At 37.0% G+C, this 11,224-nt stretch overlaps 1 protein-coding gene across 1 annotated transcript in view; it reads left to right on the top strand.

The window, feature by feature from the left end:
- Positions 1-1,449: 1,449 nt before the first annotated feature.
- Positions 1,450-11,224, top strand: part of LOC104585840 (Protein kinase superfamily protein) — a 46,057-nt gene continuing 36,282 nt past the window's right edge. Inside the window, exons 1-9 of the mRNA XM_010242843.3 lie at positions 1,450-1,925; positions 2,048-2,197; positions 2,947-3,117; positions 6,523-6,666; positions 9,108-9,213; positions 9,361-9,509; positions 9,932-10,057; positions 10,454-10,597; positions 11,137-11,224. Coding sequence (XP_010241145.1) covers positions 1,683-1,925; positions 2,048-2,197; positions 2,947-3,117; positions 6,523-6,666; positions 9,108-9,213; positions 9,361-9,509; positions 9,932-10,057; positions 10,454-10,597; positions 11,137-11,224 — 1,321 coding nt within the window. The 5' untranslated portion in view covers positions 1,450-1,682. The remainder of the gene's footprint in view (positions 1,926-2,047; positions 2,198-2,946; positions 3,118-6,522; positions 6,667-9,107; positions 9,214-9,360; positions 9,510-9,931; positions 10,058-10,453; positions 10,598-11,136) is intronic.

An 11,224-nucleotide genomic window follows, 5' to 3' on the forward strand; every position in this document is an offset into this window, starting at 1 on the left:
AAATCATACTATTTGAGCTTAGTTGGATTAACGATTGGGCTCAAGTTTGCCTCGAGGCTCAATTTGGATTGAGACAAAATGAACTTTTTGCAAGCTGAGCTCGAATGGCTCGTAGTAGCTTCATTTGTATGCACCCTTTGTTGAGACAGTCACTTCGCATTAACTCTAGAAAAAGAGGCACAAGCAAGATCAAGTCCATATAACTGTAGGCTCTCTATGGTATGGCTAGGGGCCTTCATGTGCTGACATTGCACCTTGCAAAGAAGTTGCTGTATGAAAGTCGTTTCAGACAATCACTTAGAGCTCATTTGACAAGGAGCTTTGATTAAGCTGCTTTCAGTAAGCCATTTTGAAGGAAGCTACTAAAGGGCTTGTTTATGAGGACTGAATTGAAGATTCACTAAGCTGATTAACAGCTGATACAGACTCTCTGGATTTTTCACCAAACATGGCTTATAGGCTGTCATTATTGGGATCCTCAGAAAGCTAGAAGCTGCTGCACTTCAGCCTTCCAAAATGGCACCTAGTAGCTTCTTTACACTTCAAATTGGCTCAAATCAGCTCAATCAAAGCTTCAGCCATCCCAAATAGGTCATTGGAGAGCATCATGTAGCAAAAGGAATACAAAAGCTGTAGCTTCCCCTCTTTGACCAGTTGTCGCCTTTCCTAGGTAGTGGGTATTAAACCTGTTCATGGGCCAGACTTGCTTTTGCCAAAATTTGAATGGGCTCGGCCTGAAGCCCTAGCTTAATACAGTGTAAAGTCAGGGCCCCTGAACAGGTCTAGTGGATGCTGACTGCTAAGCTTTTAACTCTTTTTCTCCTTCTCTCTCCCCTGCAAGCACATAACATAATCTCCAAAAGTTGACAAATTAGGAATAGGAACAAATCTTCACTCTTTCCCTTAGGCTCAGTTTGGAAGGAATACAAATGCAAATATGTACAGTACAAATACATACAAAATACATAATTTTGCACTCTATATATTCGTATTTATACTCCTTCTAAACTGAGCCTTCCCTAAGGTTATGTTTGGTTTGAAAGAAAAGGTAAGAAAACCTTTACAAATCTTGTATACATTTTCTTATCTTTTCCTTCCTTTTCTTATTTTCTCCTTTAAACCAAACACAGCCTTAGGGAATTCAAACGGAGACAGAGAATTAGGGTTGATGTAGACTGTAGAATCAATGGTTGGTCTATATATATTCTACGCCTTTGCAATCTCCATTCCTTTCATGTGGTTGGAAATCGCCGGATCACTGAAGAGACTCCACGTTCAAATGTTTCCCTTATTTTCTTTTTCTCGACGGTCGTCCAGGAACATTACATACTACCACCTTCATCATTTTGACACGTATGTTATAGATCCCAATCTAACGTCTGCTGTTTTTCATCACAAATAACCAATTTTGTTTAAATAATTAAATGGAGTTTAGCTTTTACAGCACCATATCGCGCCACGTGCAGGTCCACCGTCCAAACCTTTTCAACGAAAACTCTTCACAGGGCGACTGAAAGCCTCTCAGATTCTGATTCTGACCAACTGACCTTCACCATACTCTCTCTTTCTCTTTCTCTCTCTCTCTCTCTCTCTCTCTCTCTCTCCTGCAATTGTACTCTAGCTTAGTCCTCAACAGATAGAAAGGGAGAGGGCGTTTTGATTGTTGGATTTTCGGTTTTGCTATGGACGCAGCAGCTCAGCTCGTCTACTGTGGAATCGAGCCGCTCCGGCGCACACTAACGTCTCGCACTGGCCCTTCCCATTCAAAGAAGAGAACCAGTAATAACCGATGCTTGTTTCCCGCCAAAACTGCGTCTCGGAGACGGAGCTTCGTTGTTGCTGTCGCCACTGAGCCCAAGCCGGTCGACACCAGACCTTCCAGTTCCAGAACTCCACCGCCGAAGCCGGTTAATGGAGTTTCTACGGTAAATTGAATTGAAAAGTGAATTTTATGTCGGAGTATAGTTCTGAGATTAAACGATTCTGGGATTAATGTTTATTGCTTTGTTACTGATTTTACTGTTGTTTTGATTCTGGGAATCGGCAGAAAATGGGGAATGTTTCACAGGAGATTAAGAGAGTAAGAGCACAAATGGAAGAGAATGAACAGTTGGCGATACTTATGAGAGGTCTCAGGGGTCAGAATTTGACAGACTCGCAATTTGCGGATGACAATATTAAGCTTCGGCTAGTCGAGGTTTGTGTTGTGTCGTCTGTGTTTTGGATATATGATTTTTTTTTATTTTTTTATTTTATTTTCCCGTTTAGATCTCATTTTATTTCTTCAGTGGGAATTGGTATATGCATTTATTTCTGAATTTCTAGGTTTGGTTGAAACTTTGAAGAAAGAATTTGAGAAAAAGTTCTGGGGTCTTGTTCTTTTATGTGTTTTGGGTACTACTGATATTGGAAAGGAGATGTGATTTCTTTACCTAGATCTTCACCTTCTTACTTAAGGAAATTGCTGTGAAACTAAATTAGCTTAAAGGATGATTGTGGAGAAGCAACATGTACTCCTTGTTGTTAGGGAGGTAGAACCATGGCACCGACCGTGAACACCTGTACATATGGATTTCAAGGTCAACCATTAGCATGCCTAGACTATGGGTTGGGAGGAATGAGTTGTTCTGAATTCATTCTTACTGAAGTAATATTGTTATGAAGACAGGTTTTCTTTGTTTTGGGCTTAGCCTCCTTGAGGTCTTTGCTCAGTGTCGTCTCACCTTGAGGCTGTAAAGCTTTGTACTCTCTTCTTTGATCCAAAGGGCAAGTTGATTTCCTATGACATCCTGTAGGTTGCTCTCTTTGCGAGATTTTCTTGCACATCATTTTAATGCTTTCCTGTGAGAACAGGGAATCTTAAAGATTTTTTCTGATCACCAGGTTGTTTTTCTTTTAGACAAGGAGTCAATTTTCTGGTAAAGCTAAGGGAGTTTTGCTTTTCAGGTTGACGAAAGCTGTGATTCTTTGCCTTTGGTTTATGATCCTGTTAGCATTTCTTCATACTGGGGAAAGCGGCCTCGTGCTGTTGCAACACGCATTGTCCAGCTACTCTCTGTTGCTGGTGGTTTTCTTTCCCGTCTTCTCTTGGATGTGATAAACAACAAGGTCAAAGAGGTGAGTGTTTGATGCCATGCTTGCATGCTTTCATCTATTGATGCTTCCATTGGAACGGTTGACATGTTCTAGGCTTCTAGCAAATTGTGGTTTCTCAGCTTACATTTAATATATCATATCAAATTTTTAATCTGGTGCTGTGTTGTATTATAAGTTACTACTGATTACGACTTTAAATACTCTAGTAAAAAAATTATTTTTTACCCTCCCCTGTAACCAAGGTTCAAAGTATTGATACAATACACGTGTATCGTTGGGTATCTGATACACCTGTTTATAAGTGTTCAGGAACCCAACTTTTTATTGATTAAATAATATAAAAACATGTATAAAAATGAAATTTGGAAAAAAAACTAAAAAAATGCGTGGCTGAAAAAGTATTGATACACCCCTGCTGATACATTTGGGTGTATCAATACTTTAAAGTTTAAACCATGCCTGTAACCAATTTTCATGAATCTTCTAGTCATCTGTAAGCTTCTTCAGTGATGCTAGCTGTGTTGCATGGACTTGTTTAACTGGATAAAGACCTTTTTGCATTGCAACATGTTTCCGATTATGGTGTGACACTAATGAACACATAGAGACACTGTGTAATAGTCCATTACCTGTATCAATGCAACATAAGTTGGAAGAAACTGATATGGTAGTAGCTCAAATATATGGTGCTGTCAATATATTCTTTAATCAATAAAATCTGTATTCAATGAAAAAATCATACAAACATAAGATGATTGAACATCCTTACAAAAACAGAATGTGATTTATCCCTTTCACAATAAAGGGAACCAACCCCTTCCAAAAATTCTATTTCAACACACTTAAATTCTTTCTGCATGAAGGCATCAAGCACCATTTCCTTAGGATAGAGAGATAAGAAACTCCTAACTTGAAGGACTTCCTATTATCCCCAAGCCTTCTTTTGTTTCTCACTCTTGATACTTTCAAAAAAAAAAAAAAAGAAAGAAAAAAGAAAAAAAAGAAAAAAGAAAAAAAAAAGAGAAGGTTCCACCATAAAATTCAGTAAACCAAATAGCAAAATTTAGTTGGCCATGAAAATCCAACTGTATAATCACAAAGTAGATCGGAGAACCAGAGTAGGTTGACAAGAAGTCCAATGAATTATCATACAGGGAACCAATCATGCCAGAAGGCCAGGGCAGAGCAGAACTGAGTCACCCAGTTGGAGCTACCCACCCAAGAGCCAACTGTGAACTTTAAATCCATTTATGCATGGGGAATTGGGGATTCTTCTTCAGCACATACCATCAAACTTCCTCTGTAAAGCTGGGTTCCAATCAGAAGGGATATTAGGCATTTTGTTGAACACATTACAGCCAATTGAGGACTCATATCCTGGGTTGATAGCTTGATTAAGATATTCCTGTACACATAAGAAGTTTTTCAAAAGTACTTTCAAGGAAAACACCAAAAAATATACCTGTTCATTAGCAGCTGACTTTCTAGGCATTTTGCTGAACGAGTAACTCATAAACTAACCTATCAACAATGAAAATAAAAACTGACCATCAGATTAGTGCCCACTGTCCATTTCAGTCATTTTCTTGTCTTTTGATTCCATATAGCCCAAGCAGAACTTTAGATTAATACCTTGTCTTCTTCTGCAGTCAAATAAGAACTCTGGAGAAAAATAGAGGATCCAAATGGTGTCCCTAAACAACACCCAGAAAACACTTTACTGTCGTGATTTAAGATGCATCCGAGGTAAAAAATTCCCTGGTATTTAGTGCTTTTGAGGTGGCACAAAATCTACAGACCCTTCTGTTGAAACTGGAGCACCAAATGATCAATTTTTTACATTAAAGTCGGTCGGATTTTCTGAAGCTCCTGAACATTAAAAATGACCGAACCATCTCTTGGCTCACTTCAGAAAATTACAATAAACATGTTTTTTTAATACTTAGAATAATGTTCCTGACCAAACAATAATAGCAAAGTTGGATTATTTCTACTCAATCTAGCTGCACCTTTAGTCTTTAACAATGTCAACTTTAGGCCCAGAAAGATCCTGTAAGCATCAGAATACTACATCAAACCAACTGAGCTTCACTATAATAGCAACCAAAGTATTTGACACATTGGAATCCGAATCCCCAACTTAAAACCATCTTAACCTGGAATGAATGAGTCATCTAGGTAACACAGAGTTAACAAGCAGAAGCTAGAGACCAACTAACTGGTACAAAAAAGCATAACTGGAACTATGGCTATGGAAGAACAAACCAGAGAAGAACAAAAACACAAATTTTATGGTTTAGCTTGGTAGCCTACATCTACAGTAGAAGGTGCTTGACTTCACAGCATCAGAAAAATAGAAAGATATCTGTCCTTAAAGGTCAGTCTACTCTCTCTCTCCCCCTCTCCCCTCTTTCTTTCTCTACTTAACAATAGCCAAAAACATATGATGGCTTAAATAAATCTCAACAAATAAAAATTTTGAAATTATATAATAGCTCTCATTTAAACCTATATATCCTAAGGGGCAAATTGCATAATACCCTTGCACAGAAACATGAACCCATTATGAAAGGAAAGCATGGAATAGATCTGGATTGGAATCTATAACCCCTGTAGTTTCCAGTAACCCCGTGCTCTACATTTCTCCCCTCTTTTTTTTGAAGATAAATAAAGAAGAAAGTTTTATTGCTAAAAAGGAAAATGCATCTAAAATAGGTGACACGTGGTCACCCCATCCCTCAAATACAAAAGGAGAGGAAACATAAGATATCAAACTCCAAAGTACAAAAAGCATAAACAAAAAACTTCTATTAATCATTCAGAGTACACCAAAAGTTGGCACCGAAGTTTTCCTTCTTTAGTCCTTGAAAATCTGGAAGAAGCAGCACCCAGCCAATAACTGGAGAACTGATTGCCGCCCCAACTTCTCCCTTCTCACCATAACCTGAGACGAATGGTGGATAAATCCATGCCATCTGGCTTGCTAGACAAGCCACATATAAACAATTGCAATTATAGATAACCTCCCAATATAAGATTCTGGATATAAACCCAGAAATTACAAATATATCAAAACTTCCTCTAATATCCTTTCTGAAAGAAAACCCAGATGCAACCATATCTCAACATGCATATATACAAGATGACACTAACTTTGTACCTCACAGTTTCTGCTACTTAAAAAACAAAAAGAAAACAATGGTAGAAAGGTTTTACTTATTTTTGTGTGTTTGTTTGTGTGTGTGAGGGGGGGGGGGGTGGAATATGAGCATTTCACCTCCTTCAAGATTTCCTTCCTATTTCAATTTGTGCTTTTTAATCCATGCACCCAACTAATTAGGCCATTAACTATTTCAACTGCATTCCTGTTTGTGCCCATTCAATTTGTATTTTTTTTTCATATATTCTCTGCTTCTTTTGTGCTAGAATGAAGTTGCACGAGCCATTGAATTACGGGAGATTGTAACTTCTTTGGGTCCAGCATATATAAAACTTGGACAAGCATTGAGCATTCGACCAGATATACTATCACCTGTAGCAATGACTGAGTTGCAAAAACTGTGTGATAAGGTAAATGTATTACATTGTCTTGACTATATGCATGAAACTTGAATCAATTTTGTTAGTAAAGTTATTATGTTAAATAGGGTTTAGTTTACTTATACCATAAAACACTGTTTTAAAACCGGATCGGATGGTTGGACCGTTCGACCTAGGAACCAGTCATAGTTCCGGGTCCGATTTTGGGTTGGACCGCTTTTTATAAAAAAACGTTGACTCTGTCAAAATACCGCTGACCCGGGCAGTTGAACCGCTAAACCGTTCGACTCGGGCAGTGGTTTGTGGGTTTTTGGTTGATATGAATTATTTGTAAAATTGACAATTTGAAAATTTTCCTTTCACATATAAAAGCTGGGCATTATCAATCAATGTCACACTCTCTCTCTTTCTCCCTCCCTTGTTCCCTCCCTACCCCCTATTGTATCAAATATTAATGTCTCTTCTCTCTCTCTCTCTCTCTCTCTCTCTTCCTCCCTACCCCCCTATATTATTCTGACACTTTGATGCTATTTCTCTGTCACCTGACTCACCTCTCACATCTCACCTCTGACCTCTCCCCCCTAGTTCCCTATCTCCTAATACAATTAACACATAGGCTTTTAAGGCTTTTTTAAGCATCAATTTAATGGAACCCACTTTTAAGCATCAATTTTAATCAAATCCGCTGGAACAAAAGTTATAAATTAAAATGTGAATATAATATGGGGTTTGTTTCTCAAAAATTTAATGTTACGGGTCAAACCATTCGACCTGGACGGTTGAACCGCTAACCTTGGCATAAAGTTCGATGTGATTCAGACCAATAAAATTAGCAGAAATATTTAGATTAGAGCAGAAATAAGGAAGGAAGAAGAGGAAGACAGCAAGAAGAAGAAGGAAAAATGGAGAAGAAAGGAGAAAGAAAAGAGGAGTTTGATAATCTCCTCTTTCCCCTACTCTAATCTTTTTATTAAACTTACTCAAGTTACATAATTTACAAGGAGGCCCTTAAGTAGGCGTCCACACCAGCAATACACTTAAAAAACAAAAACAGAAGCTAAAGGCCCATAAAGAAAGAAGCTCCAATAAGAAAATATAACAAGAAGGAACTAATAAGAATGACACTAAAGGACTAGGGCCCATTTGGCCCAGTCTCTCTACAGTTCCGTTTCGGGGTTGGTTTTTAAAACTTTGGCATAAAGTTCTAAGCAGAGAAGTGAAGAAGATTTCAATTTCTATTATGATATTTTTCTGACATAAAAATAGAAAAATTTTCTATTTCTATTTTCATCATGATGTGAAATATTGAAGCAATCCTGACCTAGAGCTTCTTTCATAGGAATAGTAGTTTCATGTGATGATATTTTTGATCAGATCAAGACATCCACTTCTGGAAGAGTTTTTATGAAGATATTAGAAGAATAGAGAGAAGGGGTCAAAACCAAAAGAAAATGAAGGAGCTAAACCCTCAGAGTGTTTTACTTTCATACTCTGCTTGTTCTGCTTCCATGCATGTTGCTTTTGCTTGTCATTAGGCATTTGTTATCATGTGCTAATTATGAATTTAATCACCACCATTCCCACTGTTAGCTAGTAAATTAACATGCTTTCAAATTCTTATTTCAATGCCTCAATCCATATCCTTTTTGACTACCTCCTAGAGAAAAAGGAAAAACAAAAAGAGTTCCTTGTCCTGTATGGATGCATTCCTTGTTATAGGGTTCCAGCAATGACATTTCTCTTTAGACAGATTATCTTAAAGTACTCTGCCTCTTCCTTCTTTTCCTGATCCTATTAAAGCCATTCATTGGTTACTGTCAATGCTCAAATGACATTTCTCTTTAGACAGATTATCTTAAAGTACTCTGCCTCTTCCTTCTTTTCCTGATCCTATTAAAGCCATTCATTGGTTACTGTCAATGCTCACCTGATTCTTCCTTCTCTAATATTGCCACTTCTGAATATCTAGCATATTAGCTACTTTCATCAATGAACATGCTTTTTTTGGTTGAACAAAAAATCATAAGTAGAATTAATGCTTTATTGACAAAATTTTTTGAAAGATAACTACATTATGAATAATAGATCATGCCATGATTATTTTGAAAGTACAATGGGTTTAAATTTATAGTAATCCCTTGACCTTTCATGGTACTATTGTTGAAAGGTCTTCCTTTGAAGTGGTTGGGTGAACTTATGGGGCATAGCCCTATTAGAGGTGTCCATGTAAAGATTCTGCATGTAAATAAATCTCTTATAAAGGATAATGTACTCATTATGGTACAGTGCATCTATTTCCGACCTATCATTAGTTTGTTAGGAATGTATACCACCAGAATCGTTTACCCAAAATCTGCAATAATCATCATATTGGTTATATTATAGCTTACTTGTGGACAACTGGACATACTGCTTTCTTTACCTTTTTTTCCTTTTTTTGTTGATTAAACACTGCTTGGTGATATTTGAAGGTCCCGTCATTTCCAGATGATGTAGCTATGTCCCTTATCAAAGAGGAGCTTGGTCAGCCATGGCATGAAATCTATTCTGAACTTTCTTCCTCCCCTATCGCTGCTGGTAGCTTCATTTCTAAGAAATTTTTATTTGTTTTTTCCCTTTTTTGTTTGTGTTTGGTCAACTTGATTTTAGCAATTATTTGATTTGTTGCAAAAATGGGTAATTGTTGATATTTTTTTCCTATTGTTGTGGGGTGTCTTTATACAGCATCTCTGGGTCAGGTATACAAGGGCCGCCTAAAAGAGAATGGTGATTTAGTGGCCGTTAAGGTACAACGGCCTTTTGTTCTTGAGACTGTGACAGTTGATCTATTCGTCATCCGGAACTTGGGTTTGTTTCTTCGAAGGTTTCCTCAGGTAACTTGTGTTCAGATTTTTTTTAGATTCAACAATTTTCACTAGTTGTTTTTGTTTTTCTTTAAATAAAATAAATAGTTAAAAGGCCTATGAAACAAAGAATGTAGTGCCAATTACGTCTTCTTATCTTAGGTAGGAAGATGGCAAATAAGCAGATGCTTTAGCTAAACAGGGGGCAAATAGGCAGCAATTATTTTGCGCTAAATTGTAAGGCTGGGTTTGGGGATTGCAGTGTAGTTGTAGCTGGATAATCCTATGACGTGGGTAACTTACCCACAGAATTGTAACCTCAAGTTTAACAAAATGTTCTAATAAAGTTTACCTTTACTGATCAAAAAACAAAAAAAAAAAAAGTCTTCCTACTTTTGTCCTTTTTTCTTATTTTTCTTAGTCTTCTCCTCTTTGTTTCTCAACCTTTTCAGATCTCTGTTGATGTTGTTGGGCTAGTAGATGAATGGGCTGCTCGTTTTTTTGAGGAACTTGATTATGTTAATGAGGGTGAAAATGGATCACGTTTTGCTGAAATGATGAGAAAGGACCTTCCACAGGTGAATTCCTATCCTACTAATTGTCTTACATTATTCTGCCATGAATAGATTGAGATGCATTTGATCCGTGTCAATTTGTCACATATATTTGGAGCTAACTACTGTTTCTGAATAATTCAATAATCTTCTGCAATTTCCTTTTTAAAAAGAACCATTAAAAATTTATAATATCTCCTTGTATCTTGCGCTCCTTATTTCTTTCTTCTTCTCCTTTCTCTTTTTTTTTTTTCCAGATTACTGACCAAGTTCTCTTCCTAGCAGAAAAGGGGGAAAAAAAGAAAAAAGATATAATCTGTTAAAGGACATTGCCAGGAATAAATAATTTGTAAATTTGTTTCTGATCTTCTATGGCACACAATTTATAGATATTTAATTCTCTTGAAATATGTAATACAGGTAGTCGTACCTAAAACGTACCAAAAATATACTTCAAGAAGGGTTCTGACAACAGAATGGGTAGAAGGAGAAAAGCTATCACAGAGTACTGAAAGTGATGTTGGAGAACTGGTCAATGTTGGTGTAATATGCTATCTTAAGCAGGTAAACTACAATATTCATTCACTCATGCAAGAATTTGCATAAAGATACTCACCTAAAAAAGCCTTATCCCAAATTGTTGGGCTAGGCTGCTGTTCTACCTTATTGAGTCATATTCTTCCATCAAGTTCATTCTGAAGCAAGGTAAGGTAATTGAGCTCGAAGAACTACCAAGGAGTATGCAAAAAAATTTCACTGATCCATATTCTGGAACGAAATCATGAGTCTTCCAAGTGTTTTTCCCACTACTTCAACCATTTACTCTTAAACCTTCAGTATTTTTCAGAACCCTCAGGCCTCAACTGCTATCAAATCAGTCTTTGCTGGTATTAAATGATCATTTTTTTATTGGTAATGTTGAGAACCTCCTTGCCTTGATTATCATCTTACACCTCATTCTCACTGGATACTTATTCCTCCCAATTTCAACTTTCCATCTTTGGGATACTTTTCAGTGAAAATAATGTCATTTAATTTTGATTGCTCAGAAGTTCCTTAATATGTTGCTTATTTTATTGAGGTGCTGCTATTTGGATTTGCAGTTACTTGATACTGGCTTTTTCCATGCTGATCCACATCCTGGGAATTTAATCCGTACTCCAGAGGGGAAGCTGGCTATACTTGACTTTG

The sequence above is a fragment of the Nelumbo nucifera genome, chromosome 1 (assembly GCF_055504915.1).
Source record: "Nelumbo nucifera cultivar China Antique chromosome 1, China Antique-T2T, whole genome shotgun sequence".
Lineage (NCBI taxonomy): Eukaryota > Viridiplantae > Streptophyta > Magnoliopsida > Proteales > Nelumbonaceae > Nelumbo > Nelumbo nucifera.